The 25,897-nt window shown below is 40.6% G+C and overlaps 1 protein-coding gene across 4 annotated transcripts in view; it reads right to left on the bottom strand.

The window, feature by feature from the left end:
- Positions 1 to 25,897, bottom strand: part of CACNA2D3 (calcium voltage-gated channel auxiliary subunit alpha2delta 3) — an 898,858-nt gene that overhangs the window by 691,362 nt on the left and 181,599 nt on the right. For all 4 annotated transcript variants that reach the window (XM_070776473.1, XM_070776472.1, XM_070776475.1 and 1 more), the window contains exon 3: positions 23,210 to 23,326. In XM_070776473.1, the coding sequence (XP_070632574.1) occupies positions 23,210 to 23,326 (117 nt within the window). The remainder of the gene's footprint in view (positions 1 to 23,209; positions 23,327 to 25,897) is intronic.

Here is a 25,897-nt window from a genome sequence, read left to right on the forward strand (position 1 = left end):
ACCAAGTCATTCATTCATAGACACCCAGGTCCGCTGCTTGGGTCCTGAAGATATAACAGGAAGCATGAGCACGAAGGTCCTTGTCTGCATGACGATGGGGTTCTACAGTGCAGGCTGACAATACGCAAGCCAAAATCGAGATACACAAAGCACAACTTTCAAAACATCGTATAAAAGAATAAGCAGGACACTGTGACAGCTAGCTGACAGGGGTGGGGCAGGGCTCTAGATGGGTGCCCTGACCCAGACAGGCTACATACAGCTGGGACAACAAGTCCAGATACAGGAAAAGAATTTGGCAACTGCTTTTAGCGTCGCTCCAAATTTTCCTTCATGACATCATTCTCTGATTTATGAAAACCCTCTTGAACTTGCTCACATCAGTTTGTTCTGTTTCTTGGAGGTAGTGAGCTGCTCATGTTTACCATCTGCTACATGAAGAGAAACATGTGCTGGGCCTGGAGGCACACACCCTAGTTCTAGCATCGAGCCTGTGCATTACAGCCAAAAGCTCCTTCAGCCAGGCACAGAGAACACCAGGGAAAGCCATGGTTTTCCTGTTAAGTCATGGCCTCACAAGATTCACTTTCTTCTTGTCTTATCCAGAAACCAAGTCTTCCTTCATCAGATCCAACCAAAAAGGAAGGAAAGAAAGAAAGAAGAAAGGGAGGGAGGGAGGGAGGTGTGGCCAAGATGGCTGAGCTCACCTTCTCCTACAGGCACACTAAAATTACCACAACTTACAGAGAAACTATCTACAGTGACCTGAAGACTAGCAAAAAAGATTTCCCACAACTAAAGACATAAAGAAGGCACCACGATAAGATGGGGAGGAGAGGCACAGAAGAGTACAAATCAGTATCACACCCCCAGATAGGTTACCCACAAACAGGAAGATAATCATAGCTGCAGAGGTTCTTCCAAAGGACTGAGGAGGCTTGAACCCCAGATGGGCTCCCAGGCTGAAAGTCCTGCACCAGGAAGGTGGTCCCTCGGAACAACTGGCTTTGAAGCCCAGTGGGACTCGTGTACAGGAGAGTCAGAAGGCTACAGGAAACAGAGACTTTGCTCTTAAGGGGCATGTACAGAATCTCACATGCTCTCAGTCTTAGCATGGAGGCAGTAGTTTGAAAGGAGCCTGAGTCAGAACCACTTGACTTGGTTCAAGAAATCAATCCTGAATATTCATTTGAAGGACTGATGATGAACGTGAAGCTCCAACACTTTGGCCACCTGATGCAAAGAGCTGACTCATTAGAATAGACAGTGATGCTGGGAAAGATTGAAGGCAGAAGAAAGAAGGGGACGACAGAGGGTGAGGTGGCTGGATGGCATCACTGACTCAATTTGGACATGAGTTCGAGCAGGTTCTGGGAGATGGTGAAGGACTGGGAGGCCTAGCGTGCTGCAGTCCATGGGGCTGCAAAGAGTTGGACATGACTGAGTGACTGAACAACAACAACAAACCAATCAATGTGATACATACCACATTAGCAAATTAAAGAAGAAAATCATATGATCATCTCAATAGATGCAGAAAGCAAATATGACAACACTCAACATCCATTTATGATAAAAAACAAAGTGGGTATAGAGGAAACACTTCAGCATAATAAAAGCCATATATAACAAACATAAAGGCAACATCATATTCAGTGGTGAAAAGTTGAAAGTATTTCCTCTATAGTCTGAAAAACGTAAGACATTGATGGAAGATACCAGTCGAGTGCCTAGCACACTTCTCTGTGAGATGATGAGGGACTGGCATGCGGGCCTTCTCTGTGTTGTGGCTCTGCACCCATTCTCTGTGACTCTGTCTCAAACCTTGATGCAGCGCAGGAAGGGAGCCAGAAAGGACGCACCATGCCAAATGTTAGTTGTCAAAGAAAATAAAGTAAAATGAGATACTGCTTTTTGGTTGTGAGACTGACCAAGACCAAAAGACTAACTTCCGATAAAAACCCATATATGATCGATCTTTCCAGCAGTCATGTATGGATGTGAGAGTTGGACCATAGGAAGGCAGAGCACTAAAGAATTGATGCTTTCAAACTGTGTTGCTGGAGAAGACTCTTGAGAGTCCCTTGGACTGCAAGGAGATCAAATCAGTCAGTCCTAAAGGAAATAAACCCTGAATACTCATTGGAAAGACTGAGGCTGAAGCTGAAGTTCCAGTACTTTGGGCACCTGATACAAAGAACCAACTCATTGGAAAAGATCCTGATTCTGGGAAAGACAGAAGGCAGGAGGAGAAAGGGATGACAAAGGATGAGATGGTTGGATGGCATCACAGGTTCAATGGACATGAACTTGGGTAGACTCTGGAACATGGTACAGAACAAGGAAGCCTGGCGTCCTGCAGTCTACTGGGTCGAAAAGAGTTGCACACGACCTGGTGACTGAACGACAACAAAAACAGAGAGGAAAGTGGATAAATAGTACCTTTCCGACCACACAGGTGGGAGCACAAGCATGAGGGCAGTATCTGGAGGACAAGCTGGCAAGACATACCAAAAACCTTGATTTATGCATCCTAATAAATGCATCAAATAAATGGAAGAAAAGTTTCTCTGCAAAAGTTTATCATATTATTGCTTGTAATCCTGAAATGTTACATGACATCAATGTTAGCTGAGAAAACTCCTTGATTGATATCCACAAAGCAGATGATGATACAATCATCTGCTATAAAAATATATATTCATTAATATGGAAAAATGTCTAAAACATGTAAAATTTTTTGAAAATCTGGTTTTAAGAAAGAATAAGCCAGTGTTTTGGAAGTTTATACACACACACATATTCATATACACATACAGGAAGAAAACATCTAGAACCACAGAAATTAAGATATTTAAAAACAAAAGATACTGAAAGATGTCAAATGCCTTTCGATACCCCCTGAGGCTGTGACATCTAATTTCTCCTTTATATTTTCTGCACATTTTTTTTTCCAGTGAACACATACAGTTTAATCAGTAAAATACAAAGCAAAAAAAAAAAAAAAAAAACAACCTAAGAAAACCAACATGGTGACATGAGCTACATAGAAAACCTAAATCTAAGTCTTTCATAAAGCTTTGAAAAAAGAGGCCTTAAGTTAAATATTTGGGAACAAATAACCATGAAGCTGGGGAGGGTTTGGCACAGTTCTTCTACCCACAAAGAAATCTTTCTGCAGGCCAACAGCCCCAGAATACACAGGAAAGCTAGGATGCAGTTCACCAAGCCACCCAACTCCCCATACAGGCCTGAGAAAAAATGAAAGGCTTGAGGAGTCTGGAGGGCAAACGACACAAAATGCCCGGCCATTCTCCTTCCATCTCTTTACAAGAAGTGCATCTCCCTCAGGAGACTGGCTGGTGGCTTACTCTCAATGTGGGCAGGAAAGCAGCCTCCTGGGCCTCTCTGTGAGGCTCAGGTTGATACAGTCTGAAGTATGTTAGAGGAAACCCCAACCCAATTTGGGGTGAAACCCATGAAGACCACGCAGATCCATGTGGTTTTGCCCTCAATCATTAAACAAGGATGGTTCGCTGACCTCATCAAAACTGATGAATCCAGACTGTTGCTATTTTTTAAGTTTCTTCTGGTTTGAGGTTTCTGCTCTAAATTTCCTTATACATGTGCATGGAATTTTGCAACCCAGTTTGCCAAAAACAAAAGAAAGAATGAAGGAAGGAAGGGAAGGAAGGAAGAAAGGAAGGAGGGCAAATAGGTCACAAAATCAAAGTGAAAGTGTTAGTCACTCAGTCGTGTCCAACTCTCTGCAACCTCATGGACTGTACCCCACCAGGTTCCTTTGTCCCTGGAATTCTCTAGGCAAGAATACTGGAGCGGGTAACTATTCCCTTCTCCAGGGAATCCCCTGACTCAGGGATCGAACCCAGGTCTCCCTCATTGCAGGTAGATTCTTTATCATCTAAGCCACCAGGGAAGCCCAGATCACAAGATTCAACAACAGCAACAATAAAATAATAGTCTTCTCCATTTCCATTGGTGACTCAAAACATTTTTTTTTTCCTGAAACAAATTCACTCCTTTTTCAAGGAACAAGTTTTAAAATTCTGAGATGAGATCAGAAATGAACACAAGACAGAAAAATATTTTTAGATAGGTACAGCTACCTCCATCGGTTGATAACTAAAGTCCATCTTGGCAATGTTTGGCATATTCAACTCCTAAGACCTCAGCCAATTTTGGACTTAGCATCTAAAGAGTCTTTATGACCTAACAGTCATTTTATACAGGGAGAATCAGTTCTGTCTTAATAATCTTTCCTTAATTTAGAAATCTGTAAACAAAATGGTTGATTTCATTTCCAGTTTAATGGGTATGCTTTTGAAAGCACTCCTCACCAACAATTTTCACAATGCCTACCAATATAGGTGAGTTTTTACACTAAAAGTGTTCGTGTAGCCCCTGTAGATATGAAATGCTTCTGCAGCATATATTTTTGATACATAGCATGTCTGCCTTGGGTGTATCCTGCTTTTCATACCTCAGTGTATGTATTTGCATAAAAACATACATGTGTTTTATGGTCATACACATGTAGACATGCACCAGTCAAAAAAACAGCTAGAGGAAGTCACTTTAATAGTACCCTCTGGCTTTTTGGAAAACTGGCATAAATCTCTTCTGCAAGAGAGAAAAAAAAATCCATTTTTTCTGAGAAGGTAAATGTTTATTAAATGCAAATACTGATATTCGTTACCTAAGAAAAATGTCTTGCTGCATGTGGAATTTCCCGATAAAAAGCTTTCAAGTCCCAGGTTTCTCCAGATAAGCCCCTATCGGTGAACTGATGCGTGAATGCACTGAAATTGAATTACTGTACAACAGCAATTACTTTCCACAGCACAGCTATAATGGGAATCAGTTCCGCAATGAACAGCAGGTAGCTATAGGAAGGGGAAAAACCTTAATATATAGTCTAGTCTCTTTTAGCTTTTCCCAAGAAGCACAGATGCTTATTTTTAAGCAAAACACTCTTTTTCAAGGGCCCCAGTTTATCATTTTATCAATATAAAACAGAAAATAAGAGTGAAACAGGATTAAATTTATTTGCAGGTATGAGCATCAGAGTATAAATGTAATATTTATACTTCACAGTATAACATAAATTTTAAAGTTTATGAAATAGTTACCCAAAGTTTGGAAACAACAGACTCCTCACTTGGTAAGTTTAGCTGCAATTCGCTTGCCATGTCTTTTCACAGTTCCCAATGAAGTTTTTTCATTTAATTCTAATTAATTGTGTGGGGGAGAAAATAACTTTAAACAGCAAATAAAATACTTAATGCCTTGCCTAATGTGCTACCAAAATAGATACCATCCTAGAATCCTTTCTGTCTCTTTGAAGTGTTTGAGTTTGTGGAGTCCTGAACTCAGTACATCCCGGCAGAGAAAGCCATGTGGATCAGAACCCAGAAACACTAGGGAAGTCAGAAGAATGTTATAATTTTGATACAAACCAGTGTGATAACCCCAAAGTTGTGCCACACAATGAAAGAAAAAAAAAAAACCATGCTGGGGAATTCACCCTTAGAAAATCGTTCTGGAGAACAATAGTATAAACTCACAAATTCTCTGAGAAGTCATTCTTTTTGTCATTTCTTTGCTTTACCTACATTTTTCAGGGTGTGCTGCTCATCCAGCCTATATGGACCGTATGGAAATCAGAGGATCGTTACCTCTCCCTAGCTGTGTTGGAATCTGTCCTAAAAGTCTGTCTCTATGAACAGAGATGCCCACAGTTACTCAGATCTACTTTCTCCAGATTCTCCTCCAACCGCGTGTTTCGCTGTGCCTGCTTCAGATGATCCTTCCAGCCGTGTGATGGTTTGTGCTACTCCTACTGGAGGCTCAGATTTAAAGATAAAGGAAAGGTGGGGCAGCTGTCTGCATCACCAGTGCCACGGAAGGCATATCCTTTGCCTTCTCCCTTTCCTCAACAGAGAACAGAGTTTGCCACCATCAGCAGGAGAAAGGGAAGCTGTGTCCAATTTGCCTCCCATCAGATGAGCTCTGACTTGTGACACAGCCAAGCATTTCCAGGTGTCACTCAGGAACAGACCAACAGGAGTACACAGCTAGCAGAGGACATATCACTTCTTCCATGTCCAGCATATGAAATATCTCTCTCGAAATGCTAATGAACTGAGAACAAATTGATTCAATTTCTGGTCCATTCATAGGGACTTAAAACTTGATAAAGTGCTCAGCAACATTAACCGAGGGCTTGGTAGCACAAATATGTTTGAACAAAGAAGCTGGGAAATGATTCTTTGGGTGTAATCTTTATACACAAAAGCAAAGAGCAGCATCGCTGCATCAAACCTATGTGGCTTTATATTAAAACAACCTACATCAAGTCTCTGAGTGGAAACGAAAAAATTATTTAAACTACCAATGGCATTAAACAGTGCTAGAAAATATTAGTTACAAAATGCTACCATAATGATGGCCCCATTATGTTAATGGCAATTATTAAAGCTAAGGTTATTTGTAATTTGCTAGCCTGGAAAAAAAAAATCACATATAATCCATTACCCACCAGATGACAGAGGTTATGTAATGGGCAGGCCACTTTGGGTTTCACATTTACTTCAGACATCTGACGGGGAGAAAAATGGGTTTTCTGTGATAGGATAATTGCATAGTGGAGAGTAATTCAAATAGGGGATGAGTATGATAAAATCACTCTGATTCAACTAATCATTGGGAAAAGTGATGGGGGGAAATGATGAAATCAAGTCTGGAGAGAAAGAGAAAAAGATCAACACTGTTTAACAGCTAAGAGGTGACAGACATGTTAAAGGACTGGGTTACTGTAGTACTTTTTTTTCCTCCCAGCACTAATTGAACCTCTCTCCATCAGACTAAAGGTATTATTGCAGTCTTCTAAATTGCTACTGCCAGTCTCATAAATATTTTATACACATCAATGGAAATTTTAATAATCAACACTGCTTGGGAGCCAGTTTTATTCCTCTGTGTTCTTGAGTCCTCCTAGCCATCCACCATCGATGAGCACTTGGTGGTCAGTTTTGGGCGGGAAGGCACTAGAGGAGGCTCTAGAATCCCTGACCTGACTTGGCTTGATGGGGATCAGGGCTCAAATGGGAGGCTGCTAGGCATGGCGCATCACAGGGATGGAGCAAATTCTAAGATCCAGTGTTTCCCTGGGACATTTGAGAAGGGACATTTGCTCATTGGGTGGCATGGACTGGAAAGGCAGATCCCTGGTGCGCAGTGGTGCATTCTACTGCAATGTGGCAAAAGACGATTCCACAGCAAATGCACTGGCAAATTAGAATCTGAAGTCTTTGCACTTCAAATGATCACAAGTCTCGTGGGAAATAACAACCTTTCCTTTTCGAGAAGAGAGGTGTCAGTGTAGTGTAAAAAACAGTCATACCCAGTGCTTCCCTGGCCTTAACATAAACCAACATCTAAGAGGCCTGTCAGTGGCCACCTCATCTCATTTCAAATGTCACATGGTCCATGACTTGTTAATAGAGAGGCAGAGTTCACAACAGGGACTAAGCTGATCTCAACAAAGAAACTGTCTCCAAACCAAACCCAATTTGACATACAAGCCCTCTTTCCCGTTTAACAATTGGGAGCAAGGGAGAACCACATATTGCTGGGCCAGTTACCCTAAATTTTATGGCATCAAGTATGCTTACAAAGGCCCTTGTCCTCTATTTTAAACTACATAAAACACACAGTTCTGGATAGCTTTACTCTGGGAGCATTTCAATTCAAATAGAGCAAAATAGTTTTTTCCTTCTCCAAGGAACCATATCAATCATATCAGTATTTTTTTTTTCACCGCACTAATTTACAGCAAAAAAAATTCAAACTTAGGTTCCCCTCCTGTCAACATCCAGTGACTTCCTGAAGCTACAAGACTGATTATTAAATGTTCACAAACTGAGAGGTCCTGTAATCAGCAGTAACAGCAAACATCTACTGAACCTTTACTGTTTACCAGGCCTGTGCTAAACACTTGACACAGATACAAACAGTCCTACGGCCTGGGCGCCAGTGAAACTCTACTGAGCCTGCCCAAGTGACCAGGGCCAAGCCTGTTGGCTCATCTCTAAAAATATGATAGTAACGTGTCTCATTCTCCAAGTTGATTTAAGAATGAAATGCGATGCCATGTGCAAAGTACTTAGCACAGGACCAGGTGCATTGTTTTTGTTGGTTAGTCACTAAGCTGTGTCCAACTCTTTTGTGACCCCATGAACTGTAGCCGTCAGGCTCCTCTGTCTACGGGATTTCACAGCCAAGAATACTGAAGTGGGTTTCTGTTTCCTTCTCCAGGGGATCTTCCCAATTCAGGAATCTCGCATCCCTGCATTGGCAGGCAGATTCCTTACCACTGAGCCACCAGGGGAGTCCAGACCTGGTGCACAGTGAACTCAACAAACATAAGCAAGCTGTTAGTAAGTCACCGGATCCTAAAATCTCCAGAGCAGTGAACAAGAAGACCTCGACTGCACTTACTCTGCTTTTCTCACCAGTTGCACACCTTGGGACAGAACTGAGATTCAGAACAGTTCTCTCTACTCCAGAGCCCATGCCTCACCCAGCACGTGGGCTCCTGCCTCTGAGGGCCTAGGTCCAGGGTCTGGTGCTGGCTGGAACTCTATATCATGGTAGCATCACCCACAAGTCTCCCCGCCGCCCCCATATCCCTGAATGCCAGACACCAGGCCTTCCTTGTCTGTCAATTGCAGAGACAGAACCTAAGGATACTTATTTTCCTCTTTCACTCCAAAATTCTGTGATTCATGAAGAAATCCAATTTGGGACAATAATAGCATTTCCCTCTCTCAAGAGACAATGTTGTTACTAGTATTTAAAACAAAATAAAACATTAATATTCGTTTGTCGAGGATTAGGAGAATGTGCATTTACACACTATTCCCGCTGGAAGGACTGTGGATTGGCATGACCTTATTTGGACAGAAATATTTCATAGGCATACAGAGCGTTAAAGACCAGTTCAGAGCCTCGGAACTGTCTCTGCGTTTGGGAATATATCTTAAGGAAATCAGCATACACTGAAGGCTCCTGAGAGCATGGTAGTGATGAAGCAAGTGGACTCTGGGGTCCCTGTGCCTGGGGCCCATCCCTCAGTCCCCATGTGACTGTAGGGAAGTGACAACTTCTGTTCTGAGTCTCTTTTTTTGTAAAATGAGGATACTAATAATACTTCTACTGTCGTTTTTGTTATTGCTAATTTGTGTCCAACTCTTTGTGACCCCAAGGACTGCAGCATGCCAGGTTCCTCTGTCCTCCACTATCTCCCAGGGTTTGCTCAAATGCATGTCCACTGAGTCAGTGATACTATCTAACCATCTTATCCTCTGCCACCCTCTTCTCCTCCTCTGCCTTCCACCTTTCCCAATATCAGGGTCTTTTCCAATGAGTCAGCTCTCCTCATCAGGTGGCCAAAATATTGGAGCTTCAGCATCAGTCCTTCCAATGAAAATTCAGGACAGATTTCCTTTAGGATTGACTGGTTTGATCTCCTTGCAGTCCAAGGGGCTCTGAAGAATCTTCCCCAGCACACAATTTGAAAGCATCAATTCTCTGGCAATCAGCCTTCTTTAGGCTCCAATTCTAACATCTGTACATGACTACTGGAAAAACCACAGCTTTGACTATACAGGGGCATTACCAGTATAAGTGAGTGTATGTAAAGTCCTTACAAAAGCACCCAACACACAGTGAGTGCTATGTCCATGGATCTATTGTTAACATCTAAGAAGATTTACTGCAGCATTAATTATTTATATCAAAGCTTACAAACAACTTAAAACACCCAGATAGAGAGGAACACTCAAATCAGTTGTGACACACACACCCACAGATTGGAATATTATGTAGCCATTAAAGAAAATCACGAAGGCAGTCCCAAGATGGTGGAGGAATAGGATGGGGAGACCACTTTCTCCCCCATAAATTCATCAAAAGATCATTTGAATGTTGAGCAACTTCCACAAAACAACTTCTGAATGCTGGTGGAGGATACCGGGCACCCAGAAAAGCAGCCCAATCTCTTCTAAAGGAGGTAATCCAAAATATAAAAGACAAAGACAAAAGATTTAGGGATGGAGACCTGTCCTGGGGAGGAAGTCGTGAAGGAGGAGAAGTTCCCACATAGTAGGAAACCCTCTCACAGACATGTTTGTGGGGAGTTTTGGAATTTCAGTGAAAGTGAAAGTCGTTCGGTCGTGTCTGACTCTTTGTGACTCCATGGACTATATAATCCATGGAATTCTCCTGGCCAGAATACTGGAGTGGGTAGCCTTTCCCTTCTCCAGGGGATCTTCCCAACCCAGGAATCTAGTCCAGGTCTCCCACATTGCAGCCAGATTCTTTACCAACTGAGCCACAAGGGGAAGCCCAAGAATTCTGGAGTGGGCAGCTGAGAATCTCAGAGAGCAACATAACAGGGAGAAAAAAAAACTCACAGTGAGACAGTCAATTCCTAGGCAGGCTGATAAGAAACCCAGGGTCTCTTGAGAAGGAGAAATGGGTATGGGGCTCTTAAGGAGAAGATAGGGGTCAGAAATTTTAAGTAGGAGGAAAGGACAAACTTTTTTTTTACATTCCTTAATCTTAATCACAAAAAATGTTTTTTTCTTTAAGCTGATGATTACACAACAACACAATTCAGTTTAAACTCTGTACTAAGGAATATATTCTCCAAGCCACGCTTCAGCAGTATGTGAACTGTGAACTTCCAGATGTTCAAGCTGGTTTTAGAAAAGGCAGAGGAACCAGAGATCAAATTGCCAACATTCACTGGATCATGGAAAAAACAAGAGAGTTCCAGAAGAATATATATTTCTGCTTTATTGACTATGCCAAAGCCTTTGACTGTGTGGATCACAATACACTGTGGAAAATTCTTCAAGAGATGGGAATACCAGACCACCTGACCTGCCTCTTGAGAAACCCTTATGCAGGTCAGGAAGCAACAGTTAGAACTGGACATGGAAGAACAGACTGGTTCCAAATAGAAAAAGGAGTACGTCAAGGCTGTATATTGTCATACTGCTTATTTAATTTATATATAGAGTACATTATGAGAAACGCTGGGCTGGAAGAAGCACAAGCTAGAATCAAGATTGCCGGGAGAAATATCAATAACCTCAGATATGCAGATGATACCACCATTATAGAAAAAAGTGAAGAGGAGCTAAAGAGCCTCTTGATGAAAGTGAAAGAGGAGAGTAAAAAAGTTGGCTTAAAGTTCAACATTCAGAAAACTAAGATCATGGCATCCGGTCCCATCATTTCATGGGAAATAGATGGGGCAACAGTGGAAACAGTGTCAGACTTTTATTTTTTTGGGTTCCAAAATCACTGCAGATGGTGACTGCAGCCATGAAATTAAAAGACACTTACTCCTTGGAAGGAAAGTCATGATCAACCTAGATAGCATATTAAAAAGCAGAGACATTACTTTGCCAACAAAGGTCCGTCTAGTCAAAGCTATGGTTTTTCCAGTGGTCATATATGGATGTGAGAGTTGAACTGTGAAGAAAGCTGGGCACTAGAGAATTGATGCTTTTGAACTGTGGTGTTGGAGAAGACTCTTGCGAGTCCCTTGGACTGCAAGGAGATCCAACCAGTCCATTCTAAAGGAAATCAGTCCTGGGTGTTCATTGGAAGGACTGATGCTGAGGCTGAAACTCCAATACTTTGGCCACCTGACGTGAAGAACTGACTCATTGGAAAAGACTCTGATGCTAGGAGGGATTGGGGGCAGGAGGAGAAGGGGACGACAGAGGATGAGATGGCTGGATGGCATCACTGACTCGATGGACGTGAGTTTGGGTGAACTCCAGGAGCTGGTGACAGACAGGGAGGCCTGGTGTGCTGCGATTCATGGGGTCGCAAAGAGTCGGACACGACTGAGCGACTGAACTGAACTGAAGGATTATATAACAACAATGTATCCTGCTTGAGGACGGTTTCTCCTTCTTGAAAAACCTTCTGACTAATCCTATTATCTTAAAATGTATATTATGGGAGTGGGTCTGGTAAAATCTTTCTATTGTTAGTTCTAATCCTATTATCTTAAAATGTAAACTGTGGAAGTGGGTCTGGTACAATCTTTACAACACTGAGACATTCTTTTGATTTATTGTTATAACTAATTAAAAAAGTACATAGCTCCCTTGCCAAGACTCAAGGGGGGGCATGTTCCATCCCCCTCCTGATGTCTACGTCGTCAAAAGCTTGCTCTGTCCCGTTTCACACTTTCATAAAACTCTGCTACACAAAAGCTCTTGAGTAATCAAGCCTGGTCCCTGGTCCTGAAGCTAAATCTTCTTCAGAGATCAGGAATCTGACATCCTTCACCTATCATGGTAAGCTATCAACAGAACGCCTGCCTAAAACACAACTGCAAGCTGAGACAGCAAAGTGATGCAGACGCTCAGGTCCGCCACCAGCAAGTGGGGATTGGGCAGGGACGTGTTTATGCTGCATTTAAAGTACATTTAAAGTTCTTATGCTCTGGTTGTTAGTAATAATTTAAGAGTTAATATATTTATTTTTATACATCCCACATCTTTCCAAAATAGGTATGAAGCAGTTTACAAAAAAATATTTAAATAAAATAACATATTTTGTGTTGTGTTGCCTTGTCAATTTCTTGATTTCTTGTGACAGCACAGTAAGAATTGTTTACTAATAAATGTTATATTAATAACAGTTTTGAAAAACATGCCCTATATCATTTATAATTCTGTACAATGTATTTCTAAAATGTAAAATATAATGCTAATTTAATAATAAATGATAAATGAAGTAGTTGCTTCTTTAATGCTAATTTTCTTCTTAATGCTAGTTTTCATTTTATTATCTTTATAAGTGGGATTTTATTTTAGGTACTGTCTCTTAATATTCACTGCATCATCTGTCCTTAGGGTAAGGACCAGGGCTGAATGCCCTGAGGACTATCTGAGGGAGCTAATATGAGATAGCAACCCAAACCATGGGACTGCCAGAGAGACAAAAAAAAAAGAACTTTGCCGCAAAAGGCTCTAATGCAGTGAGCCTTGGCATGCTCACAGAACAGAGGATTGAGCAAATACCAAAGGAGAGCAAGCCGGCTGCCATACGGGGCCGGCCCTCCCTGGAGGCAGAGAGGCAGGCTTGTGACAGCCAGAGGTGGAAGGCAAGGGCCTGCTGCAGTCTAGGCCCCAGACACCACATCTTCCACCAAACTTTGAACAGGCTCCCATTTGCTAACCGTGTCTTCCTGGAATCCTGGACAGTTGACATCTGCCAGGAGTGGCACAGCCTGAGATCAGCTCCCCAGAGGAAACATGCAGCACACGCGGGACTGTGCTCTTGAGGCACACCCAGGAAACTGAGCGGCCGAGACCGGGGAGGTGAATAAGATGCATGGACCACCTGGAACAGTGCGCTCACCAAGCACCTGGTCACCTGAGCTGCTAGATTTGGGAAGGGCACAAAACACACAGCCCTTCTGGGCCTGTGCCCCTGTGGAGCACCCAAGAACCCGAGCGGCTTAGGCCTGAGAAGGGCATGAAATGCAGGTCCACTTGGGACAGTGCCCTTGCAGAGCACCCTGAAGCCTGAGCACTGTGGACCCAGGAAGTACATGCTGCCTTGGGCTGGGGCAAACCCAGTGTGGTCCATCCATTGTGAGCACTCCCCACACATGCCAGTAGTATTTCTTTGCAATGTCCCTCCTTCCCCACAACACAACTGAACAAGTGAGCCTAAATAAGTGGCTACCTTCGCCCCCTTGTGTCAGGGTGCAGATTAGACGCTGAAGAGACTTGGAAACAAAGGAAGCCAAAAGAAACAAAGAAGGGGGAACCACTCTGGAAGTGACAGGTGCAACAGATTAAAACCCTGCAGTGAATGCTGAGAATGTGCATTTGAGTGGCACCTCTAGACCTTGAGAACAAGTACAAGCCAGAACAAGGGACTATCTGACATTGAACTGACCCCACACTGCCCGTAACAGCACTAGAGGAATTCCTACAGCTTCAGTATTTTTAGTATTATCACTTTTCAATTTAAAAAAAATTGTAGTTCTTTATTACTCCTTTAACTTTCATTTTTATAGCCTACTATTACCTTTCCCCAAAAAACCCATTTTTTAAAAACAAATTCCATATATACTTTTGTAATTTTTCTAATTAATTTTGTTCTGTATTTTTATACAGTATTTTTGGGAGTCTAACCTCTATTCTTCGTTTTTAATCTTTGCTTTTTGATATTTATTATCAATTTTGTACCTTTAAGATTTCATTTAGGGACTTGATCACTGGCTTGACTGCTCTCTTGCCTTTTGACTCTCCCTTTTTTCCTCCAGATCACCGCTATCTCCTTCCTCCCTCTTCTCTTCTCTACACATCTCTGTGAACCTCTCTGGGTGTTCTGGGCTGTGGAGAGCACTTAGGGACTTGATTACTGGCTAGACTGCTCTCTCCCCTTTTGACTCCCCCTCTTCTCCTCCTGGTCACCTCTATCTCCCTCCTCCTTCTTCTCTTCTCTCTGTAATTCTGTGAACCTCTCTGGGTGTTCCTGCCTGCTGAGAATTGTCTTACCACTAACCTAGGGGTTTTATCTTCTGTGCTGTATGGATAGAGAAGTCCTGAGGCTACTGTCAGAGAAGGACAAGAAATCCAGGAGGCTTAGCTCCAAAACTTTAGAACATAACAGAACTCCTGACTCCAGGGAACATTAATAGACAAGAGCTGACCCAAAAGTCTCCACACCTACAATGAAACCAAGCTCCACCAAAGAGCCTACAAGTTCCAGTGTAAGACACACCATGCTAATTCTCCAGCAAAACAGAAACACAACCCTGACCATTAAAAGACAGGCTGTCCAAGGCCATGTCAAACCCATAGACACCCCAAAACTCACTACTGGACACTTCACTGTACTTCTGAGAGAAGAGATTCAGCACCACACACTAGAACACAGACACAAGCTCCCCCAACCAGGAAACCTTGATAAGCCACTAGTCCAGCCCCACCCACAGGGAGCAGACTCCACAATTAAGAGGAACCACGAACTTCCAGCCAGCAGAAAGGGCACCCCAAACACAGCAATCTAAACAAAATGAAAAGGCAGAGAAATATTCAGCAGGTGAAAGAATATGATAAAAACCCACCAAACCAAACAAAAGAGGAGGAGACAGAGAGTCTACCTGAAAAAGAATACAGAATAATGATAGGAAAGATGATCCAAAATCTTGAAAACAAAATGGAGTCACAGATAAATAGACTAGAGACAAGGATTGAGAAGATGAAAGAAATGTTTAACAAGGACCTAGAAGAAATAAAGAAGCGTCAGTCAATAATAAACAATGTAATAACTAAGATTAAAAGCACTCTGGAGGAAATCAACAGTAGAATAACTGAGTAAGAAGAGAGGATAAGTGAGATGGAAGATAGAATGGTGGAAATAAATAAAGCAGGGAGGAGTAAAGAAAAAAGAATTAAAATAAATGAGGACGACCTCAGAGACCTCTGGGACAATGTTAAATGCCCCAACATTCGAATCATAGGTGTCCCAGAAGAAGAAGACAAAAAGAAAGGGCATGAGAAAATACTTGAGAAGATAATAGTCGAAAACTTCTCTAAAATGGGGAAGGAAATAGCCACTCAATTCCAAGAAACCCAGACAGTACCAAACAGGACAAACCCAAGGTCAAACACCCCAAGACACATATTAATCAAACTAACAAAAATCAAACCCAAAGAGCAAGTATTAAAAGCAGCGAGGGAAAAGCTACAAATAAACAAAAAGGGATCCCCATAAGGGTAACAGTTGATCTTTCAATAGAAACTCTTCAAGCCAAAAGGGAATGGCAGGACATACTTAAAGTGATGAAAGAGAAAAACCTACAACCAAGATTACTTTACCCAGGAAAGATCTCATTCAGATATGAAGGAGAAATCAAAAACTTTACAGAGAAGCAGGAGCTAAGAGAATTCAGCACCACCAAACCAGCTTTTCAATAAATGCTAAAGGATCTTCTCTAGACAGGAAACACAGAAAAGGTTTATAAAAACGAACCCAAAATAACAAAGTAAATGGTAATGGGATCATACTTATCAATAATTACCTTAAATGTAAATGGGTTAAATGCTCCAACCAAAAGACAAAGACTGGATGAATAGATACAAAAACAAGACCTCTATATATGCTATCTCTAAGAGACCCATCTCAAACACAGGGATGCATACAGACGGAAAGTGAAGGGCTGGAAAAAGATATTTCATGCAAATGGAGAGCAAGAGAAAGCAAAAGTAGCAATACTCAGAACAGATAAATTAGACTTTGAAATAAAGACTGTGATATGAGACAAAGAAGGACACTACATAATGATCAAAGGGCCAATCCAAGAAGGAGATGTAACAATTATAAATACATATGCACCCAATATAGGAGCACCTCATTATGTAAGGCAAATGCTAACAAGTATGAAAGGGGAAATTAACAGTAACACAATTATAGTGGGGGACTTTACTAGCCCACTCACAGTTATGGATAGATCAACTAAACAGAAAGTTAGCAAGGAAACAGAAGCTTTAAATGATACAATAGACTAGTTAGATGTAATTGATATCTATAAGGCATTTCATCCCAAAACAATGGATTTCACCTTTTACTCAAGTGCACACGGAACATTCTCCAGGACAGATCACATCCTGGGCCATAAATCTAGCCTTGGTAAATTTTAAAAAACTGAAATCATTTCAAACATCTTTTCTGATCACAATGCGGTAAGATGAAAGTGAAAGAGGAGAGTGAAATAGTTGGCTTAAAGCTCAACATTCAGAAAACGAAGATCACGGCATCCTGTCCCATCACTTCATGGGAAATAGATGGGGAAACAGTGGAAACAGTTGTCAGACTTTATTTTTGGGGGCTCCAAAATCACTGCAGATGGTGATTGCAGCCATGAAATTAAAAGACGCTTACTCTTTGGAAGCAAAGTTATGACCAACCTAGATAGCATATTCAAAAGCAGAGACATTACTCTGCCAACAAAGGTCCGTCTAGTCAAGGCTATGGTTTTTTCTGTGCTCATGTATGGATGTGAGAGTTCAACTGTGAAGAAGGCTGAGCACCGAAGAATTGATGCTTTTGAACTGTGGTGTTGGAGAAGACTCTTGAGAGTCCCTTGGACTGCAAGGAGATCCAACCAGTCTCTGAAAGAGATCAGCCCTGGGATTTCTTTGGAAGGAATGATGCTAAAGCTGAAACTCCAGTACTTTGGCCACCTCATGTGAAGAGTTGACTCATTGGAAAAGACTCTGCTGTTGGGAGGGATTGGGGGCAGGAGGAGAAGGGGACGACAGAGGATGAGATGGCTGGATGGCATCACTGACTCGATGGATGTGAGTCTGAGTGAACTCCGGGAGTTGGTGATGGACAGGGAGGCCTGGCATGCTGTGATTCATGGGGTCGCAAAGAGTTGGACACGACTGAGTGACTGAACTGAACTGAACAGGAAAAAAAACTATTAAAAATACAAACATGGAGGCTAAAACAACACACTTCTGAATAACCAACAGATCATGGAAGAAATCAAGAAGGAAATCAAACTATGCATAGAAACAAATGAAAATGAAAACACAACAATCCAAAACTTATCGGATTCAGTAAAAGCATAGCAACATAAGGCTACCTCAAGAAACAAGAATAACACCAAATGAACAACCTGACTTTATACCAAAAGCAACTAGAAAAAGAAGAAAAGAAGAACCCCAAAGTTAGCAGAAGGAAAGAAAGTATAAAAATCAAACAGAAACAAATGAAAAAGAAATGAAGGAGACTATAACAAAAATCAGCAAACTAGAAGCTGGTTCTTGGAGAAGATAAATAAAATAGACAAACCATTAACCAGTCTCATCAAGAAAAAACAGAGAAGAATCAAATCAGTAAAGTTAGAAATGAAAATGGAGATATCACAACAGACAACACAGAAATACAAAAGATCATAAGAGACTACTATGAGCAATTATATGCCAATAAAATGGACAACTTGGAAGAAATGGACAAATTCTTAGTATAACCTTCCAAAACTGAACCAGGCAGATATAGAAAATCTTAACAGACCCATCAAAAGTACAGAAATCAAAACTATAATCAAAAATCTTCCAACAAACAAAAGCCCAGGACCAGATGGCTTCACAGCTGAATTCGACCGAAAATTTAGAGAAGAGCTAACACCTATCCTACTCAAACTCTTTCAGAAAATTGCAGAGGAAGGTAAACTCCCAAGCTCATTCTATGAGGCCACCATCACCCTAATACCAAAACTAGACAAAGATGCGACACAAAAAGAAAACTACAGGCCCGTATCACTGATCAACATAGGTGCAAAAATCCTCAACAAAATTCTAGCAAACAGAATTCAACAACATAATAAAAAGATCATATATCATGACCAAGTCGGCTTTATTCCAGGGATGCAAAGATTCTTCAATATTCACAAATCAATCAATGTGATACACCATATTAACAAATTGAAGATTAAAAACCATATGATTATCTCAATAGATGCAGAGAAACCCTTTGACAAAATCCAACACTCATTTATGATAAAAACTCTCCAGAATGCAGGCATAGAAGGAATATGCCTCAACATAAGAAAAGCTATATACAACAAACCCAAAGCAAACATTATCCTCAATGGAGAAAAATTGAAAGCATTTCCTCTAAAATCAGGAACAAGACAAAACTGACCACTCTCACCACTACTATTCAACATAGTTTTGGAAATCCTAGCTATAGCAATCAGAGAAGAAAAAGAAATAAAAGGAATCCAGATTGGAAAAGAAGAAACAAAACTCTCACTGTTTGCAAATAACATGATCTTCTACATAGAAAACCCTAAAGACACCACCAGAAAATTACTAGAGCTCATCAATGAATATAGTACAGTTGCAGGATACAAAATCATTACACTGAAATCCCTTGCATTCCTATACACTAACAATGAGAAAACAGAAAAAGAAATTAAGGAAACAATCCCATTCACCATTGCAATGAAAAGAATAAAATATTCAGGAATAAATTTACCTAGAGAAACAAAATATCTATATATAGAAAATGATAAAACACTGATGAAAGAAATGAAAGATGACACAAATGGAGAAATATACCATGTTTGTGGATTGGAAGAGTCAATATAGTGAAAATGAGTATCCTCCCAAAACAATCTATACATTCAATGCAATCCCTATCAAGCTACCAATGGTATTTTTCACAGAACTAGAATAAATAATTTTACAATTTGTATGGAAACAAAAAAAAACCTTGAATAGCCAGAGCAATCTTGAGAAAGAAGAATCGAACTGGTGGAATCAAGCTGCCTGACTTCAGATTACTACAAAGCTACACTCATCAAGACAGTACAGTACTGGCACAAAGACAGAAATATAGATCAATAGAACAAAACAGAAAACCCAGAGACAAATCCATGCACCTATGGACACCTTATCTTTGACAAAGGAGGCAAACATATACAATGGAGAAAAGGCAATCAATCTCTTTAATCAGTTCTTCTAGGAAAACTGGTTAACCACCTGTAAAACAATGAAACTAGAACACTTTATAACATCATACACAAAAATAAACTCAAAATGGATTAAAGATCTAAATATAAGACCAGAAACTATAAAACTCTTAGAGGAAAACATAGGCATAACACTCTCTGGTGGCTCAGACGGTAAAGTGTCTGTCTACAATGCAGGAGACCCAGGTTCGATCCCTGGGTTGGGAAGATCCCGTGGAGAAGGAAATAGCAATCCACTCCAGTACTATTGCCTGGAAAACCCCATGGACAGAGGAGCCTGGTAGGCTACAGTCCATGAGGTCGCAAAGAGTCAGACACGACTGAGCGACTTCACTTCACTTCAAGATCCTCTATGACCCATCTTCCAGAGTAATGGAAATAAAAACAAAAATAAACAAATGGGACCTAATTAAACCTAAAAGCTTTTGTACAACGAAGGAAACTATAAGCAAGGTGAAAAGACAGCCTTCAGAATGGGAGAAAATAATAGCAAATGAAACAACTGACAAATAATTAATCTCCAAAATATACAAGCAGCTCTGCAGCTCAATACCAGAAAAATAAACCATCCAATCAAAAAGTGGGCCAAAGCTAAACAGACATTTCTCCAAACAAGACATATATACAGCTAACAAACACAAGAAAAGATGCTCAACATCACTCATTATCAGAGAAATGCAAATCAAAACCACAGTGAGGTACCATCTCATGCCGGTCAGAATGGCTGCCATTTTAGTGTAGAAGCAATAAATGCTGGAGAGGATCTGGAGAAACTCCCTTACACTGTTGATGGGAATGCAATCTAGTACAGCCACTTTGGAGAACAGTGTGGAGATTTCTTAAAATACTGGAAATAGAACTGCCATACGACCCAGCAATTGCACTGCTGGGCATACACACTGAGGAAACCAGAATTGAGCGAGACACTGTCTGCAACAGCTAGGACGTGGAAGCAACCTAGATGTCCATTGGCAGACGAATGGATAAGGAAGATGCGGTATACATACACAATGAAATATGACTCAGCTATAAAAAAAGAACACATTTGAGTCAGTTCTAATGAGGTGTATGAAACTGGAGCCTCTTATACAGAGTGAAGTCAGAAACACCAATACAGTACATTAACACATATATATGGAATTTAGCAAGATGGAGGAACACATGTACACCTGTGGCTGATTCATGTTGATGTATGACAAAAAACATCACATATTGTAAAGTAACGAGCCTCCAATTTAAAAAATTAATTAGTTTTTTAAAAAAAGAAAATCACAAAACACAGGGACACAAGATAATGCTCACGCTATTTTGGTATAAAGAAGTAAAAAAAAGCGGGATACAAAAGCAAACAGGCAATATAGTTACTAATTTGATAAAAACACACACAAGGATATGCATATAAATGTAAAGAAAAAAGACTAGAAGGAAGAAAATCTAAGAAAATAAGTGTTGTTTTCCTGCTAGGTAGTAGGAGTTTTAGGTGACTTTTTTTCTCTTTTTGATACTTCTCAATACATTCTAAAAGTTCCAACAAAGAGGGTGTTCATTTAATAAACATAAAATGGTAATTGTGTTTTTTAAATGTTTACCTCAGGGTTCTCTGACTGAGAGGTGCCAATGCCTGCCATGCTGCAATGTCTGTGAAAAATAGAATACAACTTGCTCTAAGGTACTGACATAGACAGCCCAGAGGCCACCATGCAGCTCCCAGGAATGGCAGTCAGTGCAGTATGTCTATGGCACATAAAAGCACTCTTTTTCCTTCTAAGGCACTTGAGTTTCCACCAAGAAAGCTCACCTTATTTAAATTAATAACCATAGTAGCAGCAGAAGTTAACTATTCACTAAGCACTCCTCATGTGCCAGGGTCTGTGCTTAATGGCTCAAAACCACAACTGTGATCTTTACACTCCCTGTGTGAGTTTTTCCCATTTTACAGATGAGGAAATGGAAGCTCATGAAGGTTGTTCTGCTTGACACTGAACCCAGGTCAAGCTCATGCTTCTACCTAAACTACAGTCCCTTCTTCCCTAAATCAAAATAATACAAAATATTTTAGAAACAAGGAAATGTATGGGATTATAAGGTCTAAGGTAGAAATATCTTGTGGCAATTTGGTTTGGCCAATTAAGGATGAGAAAAACTAAACTAGGAAATGAACTTTTATAACAAAGTCATTCTGAAGATAATAAAACTAAAAGGTAAGTAAACTACACTGCAAGATCCAACCAGTCCATCCTAAAGGAGATCAGTCCTGAGTGTTCATTGGAAGGACTGATATTGAAGCTGAAACTCCAATACTTTGGCCAACTGATACAAAGAGCTGACTCATTTGAAAAGACCCTGATGCTGGGAAAGACTGAAGGCAGGAGGAGAAGGGGATGAGATGGTTGGATGGCATTACCAACTCAATGGACATAAGTTTGGGTAAACTCCAGCAGTTGGTGATGGACAGGGAAGTCTGGTGTGCTGCGATGGGGCTGCAAAGAGCTGGACATGAGTGAGCGACTGAACTGAACTGATCTGAAAGTAAACTACAAGTTAGAAATAAAGAACTCTTTAGATCAAAATTCTTTCCCATAATCCTGTGCCAATGTAGTATTAAAAAAGGGTACTGTAACATTTACATGTCCTAAATCAAGAATTCAGATGCCCCATTTTGTTGGCAACAAAGTATAAAGTCAGAGGCAATCTTGGAAATCCAAAATAACACCACATGCGCACTGCAGTTCCATTCTTCCTGCTAATACAACATTTCAGGGATAATGGCCTAGATGGGAAAAAAATCTTAAAATGAGTGGATATATGTATGTGTTTAACTGCTTCACTTTGCAGTACACCTAAAACTAAAACAACATTGTAAATCAACTATACTCCCAAAAAACTTTAAAAAAAAGATTTCAGGGAGCTCTTGCCAGTCAAGATAAACATTATAATTATAGTAATATTCCAAAAATAGTAAAAAGAACTTCAGACTTCATCTAGACTCATTTACTCCATGGAGATTTTCAATTCCATATTTTGGTAAACACTGATTAACTTTTTTTTACAACTGCTTAGTTCAACCACAACACCCCCTTGAATGTACTTTGGCAATTAATTAGGCAAACAATTAGGCACTTTGTTTGTCTGGCAAACAATTAGGGACACCTCCACTGAAAGTAGACTTCCCTGGCGGCTCAGACGGTAAAGCATCTGCCTACAATGTGGGAGACCAGGGTTCGATCCTTGGGTCGGGAAGATCCCCTGGAGAAGGAAATGGCACCCCACTCCAGTTCTCTTGCCTGGAAAATCCCATAGATGGAGGAGCCTGGTAGGCTACAGTCCATGGGATCGCAAAGAGTCGGGCACGACTGAGCGACTTCACTTTCCACTGAAAGTACACTATCGTAAGACAAAAACTAGCAGCTAAACCCTAGTTTACCCCAGAAAAGGGGTGACTGTGCCCCTAGCACCTGCTTATCTTCATTAACCAGACTTAAGAAATTATGTATATATGGGTGAGTCAACTTTTGATTTCTGAGAGTTGGGTTCATCAACACCAGTTGCCTTTGTGTCTTTGGGCAACACAGAGCAGAAACCAGAGACACTTACCCGCACTGCTTCAGACTTCTTGTGAAACATCTCTTCCATGTTCTTTGCCAGCTTTTTCACCAGCTGGAGCCCATCAATTTCTTCTATGGCAACATCCTTCTCATACTCTTTGTATTTCTGTAAGGAGGATGGACAACATTAAAGACCCAAGATATCATAAAACACAATGCCCATGATGTCAGAGCACATTTATTTAAAAGGAATAAGTAAAAATAAAAATTTCTGTTGGATTTGGGGAGATTGGACTGTATTTCAAAATTATTAAACTAACTAAAGAGAAATGTGAAAATTGGCTCTGGCTCTCTTGAAGCTTAACTAGTATCCAGGAAAAAAAAAAAAAATAACCTTAACACAATCAAAGTAGAGCACCTTATACACATTTTATAGTGTGAGAGTACTTGCTGTCAATTTTTAGTATTTTGATTCAATTCAGTTACTGAGGACTTCCTAAATATCCTTAAGGAACTCGCAAAAAGAAGCATGTACACAAACAACAGTAAAACAGCAACATGTATTAGGATAACCTTAATTTCATGGTTTGTGAGTGTTCATAAGCAACTAATTTGTCCCACAGTATACTCAAATTCTCAAGGACAACTTGTCATTTCAAGTGAAGGCAAAGTGTTAGCTGCTCAGTTATGTCTGACTCTTTGCAACCCCATGAACTGTATGTAGCCCACCAGGTTCCTAAGTCAATGGAATTCTCCAGGCAAGAATATTGCAGTGGGTTGCCATTTTCTCCTCTAGGGAATTTTCCTGACCCAGGAATAGAACTCAGGTCTCCTGCATTGTAGGCAGATTCTTTACCGTCTGAGCCAAAACCCACCAAATAACTCAGAAATTTATCTGTCTAAACCAGCAATTCTCAAAGTGACCCTAGAACACCTGTATGGTCCCTGAGACCCTTTTTCCAACAGATTATTTATATGAAGTCGTATCTTCTTACTTGATTTTAACAAATCACAGTAGATTGAACACAAAAGCAAATAAGAAAATCTACCTGTCTTCTCTAAAACCAAATCTTGAAAAGATATGCAAAAATGAAAAAAATGCCACTCTTCTAATTTGTTTTTTTTTAAGTTATTTTTAATAAAATATGTTATGTATGTTAACATGCAATGAGTCTTTTTATTTTGAACTTGTTAATTTTTAAATTAATGAATTATTGGTTTTAATTTCTAATGTGGCAAATATTCATACATACAACTTGCATAAGCAGAAGCTCTTAAGGGTCCTCAGTACTTTTTAAGTGTGTAAAGGGGTCCTGAGGCCACAAAGTTTGATATAACTAAACATTTAATTTTGTTCCCACGGAAAAGAAATATTGCTTATTAATTTAAAAAACTTCCAAATGGAGCTCAAAATACTGTTAATGTCAAGAAGAATCCTTCACATTTATGTAGCTATCAAAAGTCTAGAGAACTAAAAATACTGGGGGCCTTACATTTTCCCTCTTTTGGATGAAAAACCTGAATCAGTTACTCACCCTACCAAGTTTCTACTTAAGGAAAACATAAGGATCCACATGTAATCTGGACTATAGAGACTTTAAGAGTAATTTCTGAAATGGAAAATAAACCAACTTTTTAATGCAGGATAATTTCAAGATACAAATTTCTATTTTCTCTCTAGTCCTCTCCATCTCCTTCAAAAATGTAAACCAGGAGGAGGTTCTGTCTTTCCTTGCCCCAAGGAAGGGAGTGTGTGTGTGATCTACTACTACAAACGATCTACTACAGCATTCAAAACATGCTCTGAGAGCTCTGCATGGTCCTACAATACAGGGGTCCCCAACATCCAGGATCTAAAGCCTGATGATGTGAGATGGAGCTGATGTAATAATAATAGAAATAAAGTGCACAATAAATGTAAGGCCCTTGAATCACCCTGAAACCATCCCCCCACACTGGTCCATGGGAAAATGGTCTCCTACCAACCAGTCCCTGGTGCCCAAAATGGTTGGGGACCACTGCTATAATGGACCGTGAGTTGTAAGTGACTTTCTTCTCCCTGCTCCCTGAAAATGTCCATAAAAATCTTAGATATTTGTGTTGAGTCCTTCACTTCCTTGGAAAACCATCATTTCTTCTTCTAGCCTTCCCTCGCTCTTTGACAAGGCTCTCCTCATTTCCCAAACAAGAAGGCTACACCTTCCCTCCAGGTTCCCAGAGAATTCTGTGCTCACCTCTCCCTCACCTCTCCTGGCATCAGAGCTTGTGTGGTCCAGGAGTTAAGGACAATCCCCGGGCCCACAGCAGACACTCACATAGCTTCTCTGGATGAAGCCTGTTGCAGCACAACTGCAATGCTACAATACAAGAAAGATGCAATAAGGATGCAGCTGACTGATGCTCCTGGAAGGGTGACCTCCCCACTCCTTGGGAGGTTGGCTGGCTTGGCCCCTGCTGTGGGACTCCAGCCAGCCCACGCCTGGCTCAGGCTAACAGTGTCTTCTGGTGTATGAACAAAACTTCAATGACAATCACTAGAAACTTTCCCTAAGTTCAAATGCAAGCCAGTGACATCTTTGGAGCCAAAAATTCTGGGGGTTCTCTGCTGCCTGCCAGATGTGCTCCAAAAGCCAAAAGCCAAGCCAGCTTAGACACAAGGTTGATTCACTACCCAAAATACAAAGTTCAAGAAGCGAGTCAAACAAAACAAAACTAAAGTCAGTCTAATATTTACAGT

The sequence above is a fragment of the Bos indicus genome, chromosome 22, assembly GCF_029378745.1.
Source record: "Bos indicus isolate NIAB-ARS_2022 breed Sahiwal x Tharparkar chromosome 22, NIAB-ARS_B.indTharparkar_mat_pri_1.0, whole genome shotgun sequence".
In the NCBI taxonomy this organism is placed as follows: Eukaryota; Metazoa; Chordata; class Mammalia; order Artiodactyla; family Bovidae; genus Bos; species Bos indicus.